Source organism: Triturus cristatus, chromosome 1_2 (genome assembly GCF_964204655.1).
Source record: "Triturus cristatus chromosome 1_2, aTriCri1.1, whole genome shotgun sequence".
NCBI lineage: Eukaryota > Metazoa > Chordata > Amphibia > Caudata > Salamandridae > Triturus > Triturus cristatus.
In genome coordinates this window covers 92427968-92449250 of record NC_140580.1, presented here as the reverse complement: position 1 = coordinate 92449250, position 21283 = coordinate 92427968, and the positions used below count along the sequence as shown (strand labels likewise).

Sequence of the window (21283 nt, the reverse complement as noted above, 5' to 3'; positions counted from 1 at the left end):
AATGTAGCCTCTGTGGATTATTTGGGGTACAAACTATCTGAAAAGGGGGTCGAACCGAAAGATAGCCTAATTAGAGCTATAGAAGATTTCTGCATTCCAATGGACAAAGATCAATTGAGATCTTTCATGGGACTTATTGAGTTCTATGCCAGGTTTGTTCCCAATTGTTCATCGAAAACTTTTCATATGAGGAATCTCCTTAAGAAAAATGTCATTTTCAAATGGTGTGATGAATGCAACAAAGAATTTCAAAAGTTTAAGTATGAGATTGCTCATGCCATTCCTCTTAAACCTTTTGATATTAACGACAATACCATAATTATGACTGATGCAAGTCAGAAGGGCTTTGGCGCAGTACTAATGCAACGCAGGAATGGAAGGGATGATGGTAGTAGCCTTTGCATCAAGAGGTCTTAAAGGTACAGAGGCAATGTATTCTGTAATAGAGCGCGAAGCCTTCGCTTGTTGGTGGGGCATTGTTCAATTTAAGCACTACTTATGGGGCTCCAAATTCACCGTGAGAGTTGATCACAAACCTTTAGTACAACTTTTCACCACAAAAGGTGGGGGGAAGGCAACACCCCGCATCGCAAAATGGCAGTATAGATTATTAGAAAATAATTTTGAAGTAGAGTATTTTCCAGGAAAGAGGAACATTGTGGCAGATTGTCTATCTAGATTGCCAAGTCTTGATGAGACAAAGTAAATTGAAGAAGTGGATGAAGGAGATGTATTTTGTTTCACCATCTTTGAATCATGTGGTGCCATTTCGGAAAGTGAATGGAGAGATGCATATTCTTGTGATGAGGATATCAAGAAAGTAATGGACACGATTCACACAGGATAGAGTAATGGGTCTTCTCTTAATGATTCTATTGGTAAATTCAAACATGTCTTTGATGAATTATCGATAATTGATGACTTTTTATTCCGCTCTACTTTTCTTGTAGTTCCAACAGGTATGAGGAATAAAGTTCTTACCCTAGCTCATGAGGCATATAGGCATACGTGCAATGAAGAGAAGGATTAGGGAGCAATTCTGGTGGCCTGTTCTTGATAAGCATGTCGAACATTTTGTGAGGGATTGTTTGCAGTGTGCCATTAGTGACAAAACTCAGGTGACTGTCCCCAGCCCTATTCAAGCTGTGGAAGTTCCTCCAAAGCCGTGGTCCAAGCTGGCTATTGACATCATAGGTCCTTTGAAGTTGTCAGATCATGGTGTTTCAGAATATGGTATTGTTGTCATGGATTATTACAGCCGTTGGCCAGAATTAAAATTTGTAAAGGTTCCCGCAACTTCTTATATCATAGAATTTCTAGAATGTCTTTTTGCGAGGGATGGCGTTCCTGACAAAATTATATCTGATAATGGTTGTCAATTCACCTCCTCAGAATTTGGGGAATTTTTAAAATTCATAGACATAAAACATACCAAGACTTCTCTATATCACCCTAGGAGTAATGGCCTTGTGGAAAGGTTTAATAGGGTAATCAAAGAGAACATACAACTCTCCAAGGCTAGCAATCTTGATTGCAAAAAAGAACTTAAAAATGTGTTATGGGCTGTACGCACCACTCCTGACCCGGATACAGGGGTTTCTCCTTTTGCTTTACTCAGAGGTCGGATTCCCTCTTCAAAAATGTTAAGCGGATGGATGGGTGCGTTCAGTGTACCAATAACAAAATTACAAGATTTTGACAAGAAGAGAGTTGAAGCTCAAAAGAAGTACATTCAGTCTTGCACAAGACAGCTCAAAGTAAAGGTGGGAGATTTTGTGCGTGTTAAATGTTCTAGAATTTTGCCTAAGGAATCGTCTAAGCTCTCTCATCCTCCGCTTGTAGTGAGAACTAATAAAATTGCGGTACAATTAGAAGATGGAAGGTGGTGGAATAAAAGTAAGATTTCTGTTTCTAATCACCACAATTCATCTTATATCAATCAGTCTACCACTTGTTCCAGTCAAACCAGTACATGTCACAGTCCCCACATTTGTGTACACTCGTCCAGGTCAACAAAATTACCTAGCAAATTTCATGACTACGTAATGTATTAATGAATTAATTAATACGTCGGAATCTTGACCAATTATTCTTGTTTTATGAAAATATTGTTGATATTTAATTCTAGTAAGCATTTAATTTTAGCTTTTCAATTGTATAGGAGGAAGATGTGTTAGGTTCTAATTGTGATGTTCGTCGTGGAACTTCCACGTAGAGGGGTTCTGGAAGCAAGGGAGATGATAGTTGGGGAAAATACAAAGAGAGCTTGTACATAGTCTCCCCTTGAGTCCTGCTGGTAATAAAGAAGAAGTTAATCTACTTACCAGGCTTCAGCTACTTCTTTTCATATGGCCTGTCATTGTAAATGTCTCCATGAAAATAGTATGAGGGCTCTAGGCACGTGACACAGGATGTGAGCTAGGGCGTCGCCTGATGTGTGACAGAGCGTGAAAGGTGATAGGCGTGTGGGCAAAGGATGTTAAGGCCTCAAACCTATGATTGCAAGTTTGAGCTTCTCGGGGGACGTAAGGTGAAAAAATAAAGTCTGTTACTAGAAACATTTAATATGTAGCACCAGACATACAACCAACATCAACCACAGTAACATTATTTCAGAGTTAACACAGTTTATCTACTTGGCAAATACTCTTATTATGTCAAATTAATACGGACTCAAAAACTATTTTGACTTAAAAAGAAACTCCCCAAGCACACGTTCTGCACTCACCTCTCGAGGTTTCACCTGTATATGTTCAAGATCCTGGTATAAAAGCAGCATGTGCGCCTTCAGCAGGTGGTGCCTGGGCCACAGTTGATCTGCTGGCAGGGCTGGGGGCGGGAGCTATAGATGTTAATATTACTTAATTTATGGTATTAAAATACCCAGCCTAGGAAGGAGGGAAGGGCAAGTCTTGCTGGTATTAGACATCGTGATTTTCAGATCACTACGGTTTGTTAGCATGTTTGTCTTTGGCAGTCGTTCAACTCACTGAGCCATCCTGCCCCCCCCCCTCCCTCCCTCCAAATCTTCTACACATACTGATGATCAGGTCTTTTCTAGAGTCCTGGGGCAAGGTAGATATTGTTAAAAAGGTCTGGCTGACTCTCCTCTTCCAACTCCAGCAGCCGTTCGAATGCACCGGCCTGCCAGGAGGTCTCCGAATGCGACAGCAGACCAGGCCGCCCCATGTGAAGGGGCTGAATGTGTCAGAAACATCCACTGCTGGCTCTCGAAGGAAGAGAGCATGTCTCCCAGGAAATATCTGTACCTGCGTGCACCTGCTGGCTGCTACTTTAGTGACAGCACAATGAGGCGCATTAATAATAATTATTATTATTTGTAATACGTCAAGGACTCAAGACCAGCCACCGTGAAGCAAGTGCCTAAGAAGTCATTATAAATCGTTGCATGCAGACCTTGCTGCAGTCCTGCGGCTCCATGAGGTGCTGCACAGCCTCACTCGTCGTGGAGTGCTGCATTACACCAAACTGCTTTTATGACCCACCGCACTGGCACTTTACTTGTCCAACGCGTGCTCCGAGGATTGCACAGCACCGCCACAGTGAGCTCTGCCGTACCGGCATTGCCAGACTGATGCGACATTTCAAACCGTATACTCCGAATGTGCACGACGTGACAGAGAGCAGGCGTCGATGCAGGCACAACGGGTATTCCGTGGGAGTGTGTGTGCAGGGCGCCGTGCGCATTACAAAGCTGCACTAACAGGACTCAGACGGTGCACGATAGACTTTCCCTGCAGAGTACAAACACCAGACAACGTGCACCGACTGCTGGAGATCGCACTCCACTGGTGCATGTGCTGTTTGAGTGCAGTGACTCAGTGAGACCATTATGCAAGAGGCAGACGGGCCCCTCTCCAGACGGTTCACTGGACCTGCCTCTGCACTAGGATCGCTAATGAAGACGGGCAAGTGATTGCACGCAGATTGGTTTTTGTTGCAGTTTTATATAGTAGGAACTCGACCCAAAGGTATTGGGGCGCTTTAAATGAGCACCAGTTACATTACATAAGGGCACATTCATTTTTGGTAGGCACGGGGAAATTAAGTGATTTGCCCAGAATCACAAGATGTTGAGCCGACGCTAAGACTCTAACCCGGTTCCCCAGTTCCAAAGACGGCAGCTCTGGTTGTTATGCCACATCCTCTCTCTTGACCTAGTACGTAGAACACTCACCACGCTGCAACAAAATGCTATGCTGGCCTCTAAGTCACAGACATTACACAAATCTGTGGCACTCATCCAGAAGGATCAAAGGCTGCGTGGGCCCCACCTGAATATGAACTTTCACTCCTGCAGGTTACACGCACGTTACTGCAGTGGGAGCTCAACCCCCTAAGCTACTCTACTGTGACTGTAGCCTGAGGCGGACAGTTTACACGAACATCTAAGCAGCAGGCTTGTTGAGGCTCTTAATGTTAAACCCGTTTGTCAATAATCCGCTGTGCCTAGTGCACCAGGAGACCCTGCCCTATGAGCCTCCCCTGCTACTCGCAGCCCTACATACGAGTGAGCAGTTCTGCTACTGTGCTGCATAGGAGGTCTTTTGGAGCGTGTTTATCAGTAGTGCAGCAGGTGTAGTGGCACCGGGGGCCGGGGTTTTCGTCACTCAAAGTTTATCATATTACAAACTGAATAAAGAGGCATTTGTTGCACCGTGAGGCCTGTTGGTTTCTGGTCGGTTAATGAATTGCAAAGCATGTGCACATGTTACAGTGCCTACTCCTTTAATTTACAAAAACCAGAAGATGTGTTTTCTGTTGCACTCACAGTATATAAGTCAAGCCGTTCAGACCGATGTTAGAGTGTAGTTGACTATACATATATTGGGGTGGATGTGCCCAGGAGGCAACTGACTGCATGACGTATTGGGTGGACTTGTACCAGTAAGGTATGCACCTGTAAAAACGCGCACTTGGGGTATTGACAGCGAGAATCGTGTCGGGGAGTAAGATAGATGTTTGGCAACAAGAGGCAGGGTGGTAGTGTGAGATTCCCCTCCTTAGAGTGTCACAGACGTTGGAAGGCTCCTCGATGGTGCTGCTATAAATCTGCGATATAATCGGTACCTGAAAACAAGCAAAACATTTGGGATGAAGGAGGCGGGGCTGCAAGCAACCAGGGGGAAGCTACAATGAGGAAGCAACCAACAACAGGACGGGAAGCAACAAGGAAACCAAGTTGAATGGAATGAATGTCTCCTTGTGTAAAGCACTCCAATACCTTGGGGTTGAGTTTGCGCCATCTAAAGACAGCAACAAAAACAAAAGTCAAAGTCTTTCATGAAGCAGGATGGGACAAAGACACCTGGCCTCTGCATCATTTATTGTGCCGGGTGGGAGGACAATACGGCAATTGGAGGGAGGGGAAATAGAGGGAAGAAGCAAACAGATGGTCGGAGGGAGCAGATGGCAGAGCCAGCTGCAAAATATGCTCTCTGTAGAGTGGCTCAACAAAAAATAGCTCAGAAAATCGTGAGCGGTGTAAGAACACAAGTACTTGGGCCATGTGCTAGGGAGGAGTCACATGCAAGAAGAGGGAAGTGCCAATGGCAGAGCTCACCAGCAGGAAGCAAGCAATTGAGTGACTTTGAAGCCCACCAATGGTAAACAGTGGGTGGCACTCAAGCCCACTAAGATTAAACAACATGTCTCGAAGAGACAGGGCATGCGCTGCCTACGCAAGACCTAAAAATGAGATTGGCTTGCTTAGGTGTACTTAGCCTGAAGTGTGGTGTTTATGTATGTCTGCAATGGCCATTTATAGCCATTGGTACCATGGTTTGTCTTCTATGACAAACACTTAAGCAAATCAGTTATAAACACTATAGGAGCAGAGTGTCGCAGTGCTTCTGCCCCTTTGCGATTACATACCTACGTGCTTTGATTCTGCTGAGTTACTGCTTTGATTCGACTTTATTTTCGTCAAGTCAGTGCTGCTTTGGGTTTGATGTTCCAGGAATTGATGCCTTTAATTGCCACAACAGACATGCACATATGTTAGTTTATTTAATTTATTTTCAGGGTTGGTGAAATTAGAGGGGCAATGTAAATGGGAGAGGAGATTCAGAAGAGAGGAGATAAGTCTCTATCACTGCATGTACCATTCCAAGTGCCTTAGGAAGTGTCAGGAGCACCTCACTTTGATAGCACAAACCCAGACCTCAAGCATCTCTGACACCAAGCCCAGGTATGTAAAGCAGAAATCTGTGGCAGATCTGGGGTGGAAGGGGAAGGACCAGGGCAGGGGCTGTGGCGAGAAGCATGTGTGATGTGGAATCAGATACACAAAAAGCAACCTTCTCGCAATGCCCAGCCCGATTAAGAATCTGACACCTTTCCTTTCAGTGCTCGAAGAGTTGTTGGTTACCAATGTAGTATTATAACAGAAATTACAATTAGCTACCTATTCATGTATGTACTATTGTGTATCTCTCACTAGTATTATTAGTTTTCTTTTCTAACTAATTACCAAGAAGGTGATGGAGCTTACCTGCCTGGGAATGGAAATGAAAAACACTCTCAATACACCATTACTCAGATATTTGTGGGTTTGACAGATTTCATGTTACCTTAATCGGTAGTATTCAGATTAATTATTGGTGGGTTCCTTAAAGGAGAGAATGGGGCTTTACTAATAAAGCACGTCTCTAATGTACAAAATCCATCAGAGGCGCACTTGTGTTTCTGCAGTTCAGAGCTCTTACACAAAGTTCTGAGCTTCGTGTTCTGGCTCTTGCAAATGTTCATGTTCTGCTGCAGTGCCCAAGAAATATTGAAAGGTGTCAGCCTGTGCGTCGGAATTTATTCTGTACTTCCACCGAAAAAACCTGTCAAAGCTCATTATGTGATGTTCCAAATCCTAAAACCTTTCACTATCTCTGCACAGCGCAGAATTCCAGCCTTCATGAATGGCAGCGCATCTTTACCTTAATCACTTTCACTGCTCAGACTCATTCTAACAGCCCATGAGGCACACTGAGAGCTACAGGACCCCGCCTTCCTTCTTCCCTTCCTCTTAGAAGTATCAGGTTTCAAGAACAGGCGGTATTAAAGTACAAAGGCAAGATGGCTGCCCTGCAGCATCACATGAAATGGAGTCTGCAATACGTGAGGCTGCTGTGTGGGAGCTTGGCTGCCACGTGGGGAACAGACTGCATTCTCTCGGCTGCTCCAGGGCCCCCAGGAAACGATCTCTGTAACCCGTACCCGACCGGGGCATTCTTTCATCACCGCAGTCTGTTCCTGCAATGGATGTCAAGCGTAAAAGACAATTGGTGAGAACTGAGGACAGCAACTTACCTGGATCCATCCCCTGTCGGAACCTCAACCTCAACTCCACCCTCTAACACGATCTGCTGCCTGCCAGACATGCGAATTTTCGCCTTGTGGAATATGTTATTTGAATCACTTGGCCTGAGGTTTGGAACTATTCTTGAGGGGAAACTCAAGCCATTGACTGAGCGCTTGGATTGGCTAGAGGGCCTCCTGGGTAGAGTTCTTAATCATATTCCCTCTGAGGACACTAACAATAAAGGCAGTGCCCTACCAGCTGCTGATCTATTATCCCTGAGTAATCCCGCTAACATAGTCCATCAGAGTGAAATTAAGAGTCCACCTCTCCCACTGCGGATATCCATGGACATTTTTCAAACCCCTTGGATGGGGGTCGGACTGAGGACAATTCAAATACAGGTGCTTTGTGTAATCCAGTTTTTCATGCTGTGTCATCTCCTGACCCGACCCCCCCACACCCCGCCTGTTGGTAGTTCTGCTGTTGCCCCATATCAAGATATTTTGAGCCTCCCCCCCTCAACAAGTCCTCCTTATATGTTGATCCTTGCCGGGATTTCCCCTCTAAGAGCTGGTCAACGGGATCCATGGGTCCGGCTCAGGAATGAGGCTGCAGCATTGCCTATACAAGTACAAACCCTTTAATGCCTGGGGACCCAATGAGATGATAATGCTGAGGCGGGTTGGGTGGATTGGTCATTCAAAGAAAAACATTATGCGGGGCTATATTGTCATAAACTTTCGAAGTCCTGCATGTGTCCGCAATATACCGAGTATAAAGGAATCCCACAGCTGAACTGAAACTAAGGTTGTTACCCTTCCCCTCGGTTTTTTTCTAAAGGCAGCAAACCTCTTTTTTATACTCTCATACGCAGATCTTGAGTAATTCCTTCAGTGTCCCCTGTACTAATATGTTTTGCACACTCATGGTCTGGGGAATGTAGTTTGACTTTTGGGGAGTTCATCAATGTCCAACCAGGTACCTATCCATAATTACTTGCCTATAGAGTGCATTAGTATTGCAACCCTCATTGTAGAGGCGGAGAGTAGGACGTTGGATCCTCATCTGCCAACTACCCGTAATGAGGATCCCGCAAGGTATCCAGTTAATTCAGGGGCCCTTGTTGGGAACAGGAGCAGTACCAAGGGCAGGGGAACAGAGTCTCTCAAAATACTGAGTTGGAATGTGGCTGGTCTCAGATCCAAGATCAACTTACCGGATAGGCTCCATTTTAATAGGGGTTACGATATTGTCCTGTTTCAAGAAACATGAGACATATTGCTTGTATTTGTGGATAGGAGCCATCATTGCAGTATCCTTGCCATTCCTTCAGTGGCAGGCATGCATTGGGGGCATGGGGGCTGGCCATCTGGGTGAGCACTCCATTAGGGGGTACGTTTAACCCATAGAGCCCCATGATAGCAGCTTTCAAATTATATTAGTTAAAACAGTTTTTAGCCTGCACATGGTGCATTTTTATAATAATGACTTCACTGATATACCAAACACTAAATTCCAACCATTATTTAATTCTGTCTGCAAAATAGCGGATAACTTGACACGTTCAGGGCACATGCTCTATGCTTGGCTGGGGATTTTAATGTGCAGCTGCCCAACAATTTTGAGGGCCTACATTTAGAGCCTTGTCTCCCTACTAGTCCTGACCCACAGAGTGCAAATTAATTTCCATTCTTGCCCCACTTGACTTGTCAAATGTATTGGCCATTGCTGGTTTGTGTAGTTGTGAGGTTACTACTTTTAAGGGGCATGGCAGCCCATCAATAATAGATAAAATATTTGTTTCTCGCAATGTAGAGTATTTACTCTTACATGGCATGGTCAATCAGTCATGCTAGAGTTACCACAATCCCATCAGTCACACTATCACTCTGTCCTAAGGGAAAGTTTGTATGGGATGTTGGGGCCTGAAATTTGCAACCTGCAACCTATAATTTTAGATTGGTGTGGAGATTGCACGATCCTGCTCAATTTTTTAAAATGATAATACTGGCTAAATTGGAGTTGGTGAATTTGTGTCTGACAGTGGATGCCCATGGTTCGCAGGTGGTGGAGGCCTTCGCTGATCTCTGTTTGGGGATCAGAAAGGCTCCCCTGAAACCTGTAAGGCCTATACCTGACACACAAGATGATTCAATTCTGAATGCTCTGCAGCAAATCTGGCCTAAACCCAAGGACTGTGCCCAAGTGGCCCTACAGCGTAAGCAATACAAAAAAATCACCGCTAAACGATGGCAGGAGGTTGTTGTGGCACAATGGGAAACGTTAGCTCAAGCATAACAGCTGGGCAATAGTAAATAGTTTTGGATCTCTGTAGCCAAATTAAAGCGTAATAACAGGCCATCTAGTTCGATTTCCTTTCATATTGTTTGCAATATCTGGGAGGAACATTCCTGCAAAATATATGCGACACCCCAGTCCCCCAATATGTTTACTATAGATTTCTGCCTAGTGTCTTGCTTTCAGACAACCGTATTGGAAGTCGAGGACGCTATTAACCGAAGTGTGTGGTGGCAAAGCGCCGGGCCCTGACGGAGTTCCCATTGACTTTATAGCAACGTAACCTTTTGGGTCCCTTTGCTTATGAATGTTTTCAACTATCTCACCCACTCTACTTTGCCTGACACATGGTCCATCATAGTCCCTATTTTCTTTCAAAAGGGGATCGCTCACTTCTAGGTTGTTACCAGCCAATTTCACTTATTGACACTACATCTAAAATACTCAGTAGAATCATCTACGATAGGATCATGGATTGGGTGCATGATGAGTCTGTATACACCAATGCCAATATGGGTTTAGGCACAAAGTAAGACCTATTGAACAGTGCCTCAGTTTAAATTTGGTCCTAGAGGAATACACAGTGTCGAAACAATCTCTCCTCTATCTAGCCTTTGATTGTGTGAATCGAGCTAAATAGTGGCATCTGCTTGTTGCATGAGGCATGAACACAGTCAAGGACATGAGGGCCAGGGTCCGTATTAGTATGCAGGGGGAGGTGTCCGGTGGCTTGGCATTTATCGTGGAGTGAGGCAGGTATGCGTGCTGGCCCCCCTCTTATTAATCCTATATATTAATGAGTTACATTCCTATTTGGTACGGGCCACTCCAGACGTACCCATTATAAAAGACAACTTGCTCCCCACACTCCTTTACCCGCACGACATAGTGCTCATGGCACGCACCCCAGGGCTCTGCATCAGTTAGTGCATGCCTTTGTAACTTCATGACCTCCCTTGATCTCCAGACTAATTTCACCAAATCTCATATTAATTCTTGTGGCCCTAAGTGCAGATCCCTTTTGAATATGACAATTGGTACCCATTGCTTGAGCAGTATTAACAGTTTCCCTTATCTAGGCATTATCTTTTCAGCCGAAGGGTCATGGTGTCCTTACATTGTGCACTGAACAACCAAATTCTCAATGGCCAACGCGTCGCTATGCCACCTTCCTCCACCTGGGAGGGGGCGGTTCCTTTGTCCCTATTCTACAGATTGCTATGTTTGCCCTTCGCTATGTTTGGGGTGAGGTGATTGTATGGCCATCCAGTGTGACGATAATAGATTCTGCAGAATGCTTTTATCTGTCCCTATATCAGCCTCACATTTTATTTGCCACAAAGAACTTGGGCTTCCCTACATAGCAGATCTGATTAGAGTGCAGCAGTCTTACTATGGCTTGCATTTGAAGTAATTCCGAGGCTGTCCTATCAAGAGAGATAATAATGGATTGTCTTTCTTTAGACAAAGGATTTTTAATCCCCTTGTTTGCAGTTGTGAAGGCTGAAGTTTGCAAAATTGCAATGCAATCTATTTTTATGGACCCACTGTCTTGTCACGCTGTAAACATGATGGCTGTGGCTAATGCTATCTATAACTACGAGAAATTGCGGCAGCTAAGGTACATGGAGGGGAAGACTAGCATGTCTCAATACCTTAATTTGTGCAAATCAGATTATACTACTGACTATATTTGGTGTGCTTGCACCCGCTGGGAATGTTCTCTGCTCTTTCTTTTTAGTTCTGACACTGAAATATTTGCTCTGCTTCACTTTGGGCATTGTACATAACCTTGAACCAAGCCCTGTCCTTGTGGTTATGTTTCTGGACAATCAATGCTTCACTTTATGTTCTTTTTTTGTAAATTTTATGCGGGGTATACCAGATTATTTTTAATTCAATTTTAAAAAAAAACACTTGTTGAGCTGGCCCTTTTTTGCAGGTTCATCCCCAAACATTTTGCCTTTTGCCTCCTATTTTTCTGACCCAGTTTTCATTGGCTATAGGATTCTGAGCACTTTCCCACTGTTGATCAGTGCTAAAGTGCATATGCTCTCAGTATGAATTGTAATTATGATTGGTTATCCATGATTGCCATATTTGATTACTGGTAAGTCCTTTGTAAAGTGAACAGAGTGTGCCAGGGCCTGTAAATAAAATGCTACTAGTGGGCTTGCAGGCACTGGTTGTGCCACCCGCATGAATAGCCCTGTAAATGTGTCAAAGATCTACCATTGTAGTGTCTGTGTGTGCAGTTTGTAACTACCATGTTCACCTTGCAAGTGCACCCACTTGCTAGGCCCTAACCTTCCCTTTCCTTATTTATTTATTTATTTTTTGACATTTGTAGAGCGCTAACAATTACCCGTAGGCGTCTCGGCGCTAGACTAAGCATCTGACTCTCCTAAGCAAGAGGGATCGAGGGGGTTCACTGATTAAAGAGCCATGTTTTCAGGCTCTTACGGAACTGAGTTAAAGATGTGCTGGATCTGATTTGCTGAGGCAGCGTGTTCCAGATCTTGGGTGCTGCTACTATGAAGCGGCGATCACCCCATGAGACAGTTTTAGAACGAGGGACCACCAGCCTATTGAGGGTCATGGATCTGAGTTGTCTAGTGGGTATGTACAGTTTAAGTTGGTCTTTCAAATAGTGTGGACCTTGATCGTGTAGGATTTTATAAATTATACAAAGGGATTTGAATGTGATCCTGTTCTTAATAGTTAGCCAGTGGAGTGTCCTGATGGTATCCGAGATGTGCGCGAACTTGGGTGTTCTTGTCAGGAGACGTGCTGCCGCGTTCTGTATGGTTTGGAGTTTTTTTGTAACTCTGGATTGACTGTTGAGAAAAAGTGAGTTACAGTAGTCCAAAGAAGGGAGGACCAGAGAGGTAACCAGAGTTTTGGCAGCATCATCTGGAAGAAATGGCATGATTTTTTTAATCATCTTCAGTTTGTAATGGGCAGTAGCTGCAACTTTATTAGCATGTGCCATAAAGTTGAGGTGATCATCGAAGATGATTCCCAGATTCCTGACCTTGGTAGTTGGGTTAGGTAGAGTGCCAAACTCAGGGGGCCACCAGAGAGTGGACCAAGTCGGTGAGAGGGATCCAAAGATGACCACCTCCGTTTTATCGGAATTAAGTTTTAGGCAATTGCCTGCCATCCACTCTCCTATCAGGCTCATGGTATTTTAAAAGTGTTCTGCCACTTCTGTCCCCTTACCTTTAATGGCCAATACCAGTTGGGTATCATCGGCGTAGGAGGTTAGGCTCATCCCAGCTGATTTGATTATACTTGCAAGGTCCGACACATAGATATTGAATAGTGTCGGACTAAGGGAAGAGCCTTGGGGAACTCCGCAAGGGAGTGACAGCTTGGTAGACTGATATGGACCCAGGGTCACCACCTGTGTTCTGTCGGCTAGGAAGGACGAGAGCAGCTCTTTTGCCAACTGATCAATACCCTTCTTTCCGACACGGTCGACCAAGATCTTATGATCGACCGTGTCAAAGGCTGCCGAGAGATCCAACAGCACCAGCAGTGCTGTCATGCCCTGATCGTGGATGGTTCTAATATCATCGGCTGCCTTGAGAAGGGCAGTTTCCGTGCCGTGATATTTGCGGAAACCGTACTGAGTGTCATCCAGGAGAAGATTAGTCTCTAGATATTCGGAGAGCTGCTGGTTCATTGCCTTTTCTACCACCTTAGCTAGGAAAGGAAGACTAGCAATGGGCCTATAGTTCTTGAGTTCTGCTGTATCAAGACCGGGTTTTTTCAATAAAGGTTTGATCAGCGTGTTTTTAAGACAATCGGGGTATATCCCGGAGGTCAGTATGGTGTTACAGACCTGTGTGATGACAGGGATGGTAGTGTCCATCGCCAAAGAGAACATTGCGGGAGGGCAAGGGTCCAAGGCCGAGCCTGATTTGATGGATTTCATAATGGTGGTTATCTGATCAGTCGAAAGAGTCCTAAAGCTGGACAACGAGCAACTGGGACTGATGTCAACAGGAGAAGCTTTACTGCCAGTATTTGTGGGTGTCTTACATGTAAGACACCCCTAAGGTAGCCCTAAGGTACCCCTGGGGGCAGGGTGCAGTGTATGTTAAAGATAGGACATGTACTGGTATGTGTGAGATGTCCTGACAGTGAAATACTGTGGATTTCGTTTTTCACTAAGGAAAGGCTGTCTGTCCCATAGGCTATTTGTTGGAGCTGCACTGTAACATTTTTACATGTGTAACTTTCGATTGGGACAAGATGGAAAAATTGAGTTTAGGCTCTCAACTCAGAATTTAATAATCCACCTTTTGGTATAGGTGGTTTTTAGGTTGAGGCTAGTGCAGCGCACAAGCGCTGCTTAAGAGATGACCTCTTGAAATTGGTCTGTACTTTTTCGCAAACTCATGCATGTACTGCACTGTTTCCAATGAGTACTCGTGCATGTACGGCATCCAACTTGTGGGAGCGAGCAGCGGCGCCATCTGTTTCCAATTATCGCACCCGCGCTTGTTTACATTTGCCTGTCTTGCGGTCGCGTTAATTGGAAACAGATGGCAGTCGCGTACACTTTTGTGACGGCCGCATGTTCTCCCACACACTTTAACAGGCGACGCAGGCAGGGACAGGCTGTTATAAACCCTGCCCCTCTGAGCTGACAAACTCTGCTCTGCTCCATGTACTCTATGAATCTTCGCTTGTATGTTGTACCCAATGCGCCCTCAATTATGTCTCACTCACTGCTTTAACACGCACCTACCCTTTGCTGCCACACACGTGCTTTCACACACTCTCCCAAAGAGGCAGACAGACAATCCCCCAACCCCCCAAAAAACAGAAAGGCCCCGACGCTGACTAAAGACCAGTGGCTCTGGTTGAGAGCTTCTGGTGATGTGTGTTGATCGGAATGTGCCCTGCTTGCCAGCTGCAGCCCTCCCCCTCACACCCTTCCATCCTATGCGCCCGCACGCTCACTATGCTCTGTCAAACCCATTATGATCTCAGACTTCCTGTACTAATGGCAGACTGTGGGCCATGCAATCAGCAATTACCTGAGATACAACATGCACATCATGCCTTCTCTTACACGCTACTACGTTACAGGCACTGCGTCCCCTCCTTCACTCTTAGGTTATCTCACACAATGAGCTCTTCCTTAGTATGCCTTGTGACACATAGTACGCTTTCACACTTTTCGTGATCTTGCGCCCACTATATCCTCAAAGTGCAGATCAAAGGAGCGAACTATGTCATGTGCTTGTTGCATGGCTAAAAACGTATAAGGTCCCAAAGGCGAGACCTATTGGCTATGCCAATGCTAGTTAAATTGTGTGTTTGAAAATGCCCCTTTTGGAAAGTGTGCCTCTGACTGCTTGTGTATTCAGTATCTGGTTGTGGAGTGACAGGACCTGAGGATGTGCATTCACTCTAGACAGTCACAAGGGGGGTTGAGGTGTGCCCTGCCTTTCCTGGGTGACTCATCACTTGGCTGAATAGACCTGGTCTGCATTTATAGTGGTGGGAGGAGTTTCGCTAGCACCTGAATAGGTTGTGTCTCCTTTGCACAATGCTGTCTCCACCCTCTGTAGTCATGATGGACAAGGGAGGACAGAACTGGTTTGGACTGAGCGCAGGGACCCTTGCCACAACGAGAACAATGACAAAGTGAGATATAAGTATTAGACCTAAAATCCCAGGACTTTAAGAAACAATAGAACCCTGCCAAGAAGAAGAGCGGAAGGACTATGTGAGGAGCGCTGCTTTTTCTGTGTGAGGGGTGGGTTGGCCTGCAGTTGCTGCTTCTGTCTGTGGTAGAAGAAAATGACTGACTCTTTTTGCCCTGCTGTGGTATCCTGCTTGGGAAGAATCTACAAGGGCTTGTGTGTGCTTGCCTCCTGTTGGAAGTACCGGGGAGATAAAAGAATTCAAGGAAAGATCCATGCAATATTTAAGAAGCAACCAACCTGCCTGGGAGTAGAGTTGGAGAGGCTGTGAGTAGATAGAAGATGATCGAGCCTCAGAAACAATGTTAAAACTGAATATTTAATTATTCACATATTAACACATCAGAGATGAAGTATGGGGTTGAGTTGTTCTCGTTCTTTCCTTCTTTGTGCATGACCCAAAAGTAACCACCTCTCCGTTTTTTTCTTTATAGTGACTATCCAGAGAATGATGACATAAAAGTCCGTCTGCAGGAACAGTTGAATTCCTTGTCGAAGTAAGTGCTCTTTTTTTAGATGTGTAAAGGCTTGTAGCGGATTTGAAATCAGTAACCCCACTGTGAATACTGGTTGAGCTGATGTTTGACTTGTGGTTAACAATATTTCTTATGAATTAGTTTTTTTGTTGATTCCCTCATCTTATTTTTCAACTTAGAAATCTTCCTCTGCATCAAGCTTGTCTGCAGTTTCTTCTAGCAGTACTCTGCATCAGCTCCTGGCAGCACCCAAATTAATCTAACTGGGGAGTCATGGTGTCCTCTCCAAAAGTGATGTACAACTCCATAGGTGTCACCTGTGCTGTTGACCTCAGTTTATTTTCTCTCTCTTGCCTCAGATTTTAGTTGAAGGCCTAAATGAGAGCCTCACTCATTTCTGATTTCTGACTTTTTAATTTCCTAATGCTCCCTGCCAAGTCTTTTAAATTTAATCCCAATCCCAGGGGATACTGAAATAAGGCTTGTTTCTGCAGCAGTCCTGTATGTGACATGCTTGGAGTGTTGTGGTATTTGGGTCTGTGTCACAACAAGCATGCACGTTCTGTGGCAGGAAAATGGGAGAGAGCTCACTTTATACCTTGTTTGACATTGCATCAGCAAAAGTTCCAAGACCTGTGTATCTAAGGCTCTCCACACCTCTTTAGGTGTTGCTGTCCCAATGGTAAGGAGTGCTTTCACCATCATACTAAATGTAGGTAACATTTTAGATTCTCATTCCAACTGCACAAGCACCTCTCTGGTAGGAGAAAATTTATGCAAAGACATCCTTTGCATTAGCTGATTTTTTTTCTTCAAGCCCTACTTGGTGCTGGGCATTTTGCATTATGACAAGAATGTGTCCTTCCCCTCCACATCATCGAGTGAGGCCCAAGTGTGAGCTTTTGTTGCCACCATGCTACGTATTTTCTTGACCTCTGTCTTGCCTGCAGACCAGCTAGCGTCGTACTCACCCCGGAGTCAGCGCACTCTCAACCTTTACATCATGGTGGCTTCGGCCCAAGTCTTCGATATGACGTTCCTCAACAGTGCCGCCACCATGCTGGCTTTAAGACTGCAAGGTTTAGAAGATCCGCCATCTTGGAGGGTGTGGGATGCTGTATAGCTCCAGAACTTAAGCCAATTTCATTGACCGACCTTATACTCGGCACCGCTCAGAAAAGAGGTGCTAGCTCCTTCTGATCAGTCAGCATGACCGTTTGAAGAGGCTCTCCTTTAGCTTGTCCACTTGGTAAAAGCCTCACTCAGCTCGTACAGTACACCACCAGCAGCTGAGATCCATCCTTTCACCTCGGGTGTATGAGCGCCCACCTCATGCTAGAGCGCTTAGTGGTTAAGGTGTTTTGAGCCAAAACAAATCCTGGCATTTCATGGTCCTCGCAGCTGCGCTGGGAGTCTGTGAAACTATGGATCCTAGGCAGAAAGCTGTTAACCTCTGCTCGGTCCGCTCTCGGGACCTTAAGTGCCTCTTGTAAGCATGCCTGCTGTTCCTTTGCTTTGTGGGTCGACATGTTTCAGTACAACACATTTACTCTGGTCATGTGAAGGAGCCCTTGTTCCAGCTAGAGAAGGGTGAGAGAGACGCTTCGAAACAAGCACTGAGATTGAACTTGAATGCAGTGAAATGATTGGCTAGTTCAATGATCTGTATGATTCTTAGCTGGCACTACTTAATACTGGCATCAGGGGTTTATCAGGGGCTATGCAAGCCTGACTGACATGGCTTTTAGTGGCAAGGGGTTGTTTGGGGCAGAGGCCGGTGGCTCTCTCGAGCTCTCTTATACCTGACTCCCCTGCAAGAAAGTTCCATTACTCCATAGGGAGTACAGAAACCTCAGGGGCTACAATAGGCCTGCTCATACTGATGATGCATACCCCCACAAGAGTGACTGTCTATGCATTACCTGCAGCCTGTGCGGAGAGGGAGGACAATAGAAGTCAACGACAATGAGATAAGCTCAGCGTCTCCCCTCTTACAAATCCAAAACCTCTCTAAGACGTTCATCTAAAAAAATACAAGGCGCTCCTTTAGTGGGAAGGGTATTGGCGATTCTACCAAAGAGGAGCAAAATCAACCCTGTTAGGTTAGACTCTACTGTTTTTTACCAATAGCCCCACTAACTATCCGTGATCCTGCCCACTTCCCCACACAAATATCCCATGACAGGGCTGTGGGCTATCCCAGCTTATTTAAGGGTCTGTAACCATTGTAACGACTGAAAACGAAGATATGAAACTAAATGCTGTAATATGACAACATCACCCCTCAATAGCATCTATTGGAGTAATAATCAGACTTGTGAAAAGAAGCTGATAAAAAAAATCAAAATATGAACTTGAATAGAGCTCTGAGAGTATTCCTTCTAAAAATTACAAAGCATTAAGATCATACCAAGGGTTGATGTTTGCTACATTTTGCTCTGAGGAATGCGTCTAGAGGTCTTTAGTTTACCATTTTAGACACTAGTTTGGCTTGTGAAGGGTGGAATAATGTCCGCTTTTTAAAAGGACTAGAGTTGGTCCGTCCCATCCAATCTGACCGAGTGCGAGGGTTGTGTGTGGTGTTTCTTTACACAAACCAGGTCCTGGGTAGAAGTCTTCATTGTGGGTAGGGCAGGTGCTTTATTATTATCCACTAGGAAGGATTTAGGAGGGGAAACCTGGCCACAAGCAGAGATCAGTTGATAGGTGCTACAGTCAGAGAAGCCAACCGTGAAGCTGTTTTTGTTGCCCAGTGGGCAGAAAAAGATGCTCAGCCTCTGTGGTTTAGGAGTTGTGTTTATAATTGCCGCAGTGAGGTAATGGAATGAACACAGTGCTTAATTTGTAAAATATTAAGTGCCAGGGCTCTGACCAGGAGGCCACTGCAGCTTGCACCACCCATCGCCCCTGTCATCGCTGCCAAAACAACTACTAACCAACTCTCTTGCATGTTAATGAGACAGTTCAGATAATTCCAGGTCCCCAAAGCTAAATGAATGGCTGGGGAGGCAGGTGTTAGTAATTTTATAATGTATATTGTTTTCCTAAATAACTGTGATACTGCTTATCTCTAAATTAAATGAGCAGCGCCACCTTGTGGCAGACTGCCCTAAGAGTGGTGTTTGACAATTAGGTGCCGGTGCCGAGCACCGGAAACCAATTAAGTGCCGGTGCTCAGCACCGGAAAGCTCTGGCTCAAATTAAGCACTGAATGAACAGTTTATTGTGTTCATCAGTGTGCGTATCAAGGAGTCCTTGTGTATCACACCTCCTCCACCACCACCAATCGTGTCCTGTTGAGGTGGAGAATGTTTCGTGGTATGATAGTGGACCTGAGGGTGAGCAGAGCTAGGCTTCCGTGAGTGCCACAGCACCAGGGCACCTTTCACGAGGCCGGGCATGGAAGTTGCCTCGGAGACCTGAGACCCTTTAGTTTCAGACAGGCCCGGCTCCAGCAATTTTGATTTGGGTGGGCAAGGGTGCATTTGGATGGGTCACTGCGATCCTAATTTGTTGCTTCTTGTGGTAGTCCACAAGTCCTGGATTACATGATATCTACTTGTAAAAAGTCACCATGATACAACGGATCGATTCTGTGTGAATACAGAGCATGGGGAGAATTATTTGAAAGTAAGAGCAATGTCTGGACCTAAGTGCAGACTCTCAAATCCCAGCAGGCCAGGTTTCAACACAAATACTTCCTGGCCCGATTATTCACTTAGGCCCCATATTAGCCACCATTCAGCTCCACTTTCATTATTCCCGGTACCAAACATTAGTAAAAGCAACTTAAAACATTGAAATGGCCGGCTTTAGCGCTAGGGCGATCGTGTTTTTTGGTGCCCCACCACTCACTTCTTTCTCCGCAGATACCATTACTACCACCCTCCAGCAGTGTCCTTCATCTCTCCGTAACCCTTCTCTCCTATGCATTTCATTTGTTGTATAGCGTTACTCATATCAGTGTAGGGTGTCACAGTACTTTCCATCACGCACACATTATACGGAGACAATGAGTCATACAAGTATGTAATTCAGTCTGTAGGGAATGTCACATAAGTCAATGAGGATTTCAAGGTGTAGGAATCACGTCATCCATACTAGTGGGCAGTATATTTTAAGGGGTTTGGTCTGGAGAAGCACAAACTCAGGATCTAAAGCATACCCCAGTGGTTGGGTGGTTGGCTTTGCTAATACAAATGTATATCTGCCCAAATGAACTCTTTTTAGCAACATTAGAATAACGAAAGACTGGGAAGTTGTAACTATATCACAATACTAAAAACAAAAAAGTGAAGCTCTATCCATACTATTCATGTTTGTATGCAGCTCTTTGATGACAGTTCATAGGTCACTGTCCTATGCTTGGATTGTAACTTCTGAACTGCAAGTAACACAAGAATCTCTGTGACAAAGGCAGTAACCCACTGAGCTATCCACACAAAATACAGTTTATCTGTATTTCAAAACTACCGACAAAGGATTGCTCTCCAGCAGAATCATTATTCACCAGTTATCTGGAAATGTGTATTGTTTCCTTGCATCTATTGCCATGATTATGATAAAAACATTTAAATGTAGCATACATAAAGTATAAAAATTGCTGGGCCTGTGCAGATTTAAAAAATAATAACAAATAAGTCCCTCATTTCCTTTCCTACTCAGACCGCCCAATCTGATAAGCAGCTGCAGGGGTCAGTAAAGGGGAATCAGGGGAAACATACTTATTTTCTCTAGCACTGAATAGAAAAGGAAATATCCAATGCAGCTGGTGCCAAAGAAAGAATGTGTCCTCTTCGCCATACCCCACTGTACCTGCAGGACACAGCCCACCTTTTAACAAGCATTTACAATGCAATGGTCTCGGCATTGGTAAAGTTAGAGCTATTGGCATTGCTCATGACATTATTTTTGTTTATGTTTTTGTTTTTAAAACATTTAAAGAAACAGCATTGTCATGAGCAATGCCAATAGCTCTAACTTTAACAATGCCGAGACCGTCGCTTTCCCTGTGTCACCCGGCCTGAGCCTCCTCTGCAGTTACCTGGGGTGAGGCGTCGCTCCCCAACGAAAGGCAGAGGTGGTGGTGCTCCTTGGGGCGGTTCGTCACCGTGGGACATCAGTCCGCACCGCTGCTGGGAATGTCCCCCAGGGGACCCAGGCAGCGGAGCGCACCTCCTGCGCTTAGGGGACTGGGACTGCGGGCTAAGCAGGGCCTCGAACTCCATGGGCCGCTTCAGAGTGGCACCGCACGCCATGTCTGCCGCCGCTTACACCGAGCCCCTGGGCAACGAGAGGACGGAGAGACGCCCGGACACAGTCAAGGGAGCGGAAGGAGATAAATCCCCACGCAGCCTACCGCCACCCTGAGCAGCACTTTCACTTTGACGAAGAAACAGCAATGGCGTCTCTCTCCCGGCAGCCTGCCAACCGTCTTCGATTGGGACTTCACCTAAACGTCACACAGGGTA

At 45.2% G+C, this 21283-nt stretch overlaps 1 protein-coding gene across 2 annotated transcripts in view; it reads left to right on the top strand.

Annotated features, from left to right (window-relative positions):
* Positions 1-21283, top strand: part of WDR11 (WD repeat domain 11) — a 671833-nt gene that overhangs the window by 551813 nt on the left and 98737 nt on the right. For both annotated transcript variants that reach the window (XM_085602786.1, XM_085602777.1), the window contains exon 21: positions 15771-15833. In XM_085602786.1, the coding sequence (XP_085458912.1) occupies positions 15771-15833 (63 nt within the window). The remainder of the gene's footprint in view (positions 1-15770; positions 15834-21283) is intronic.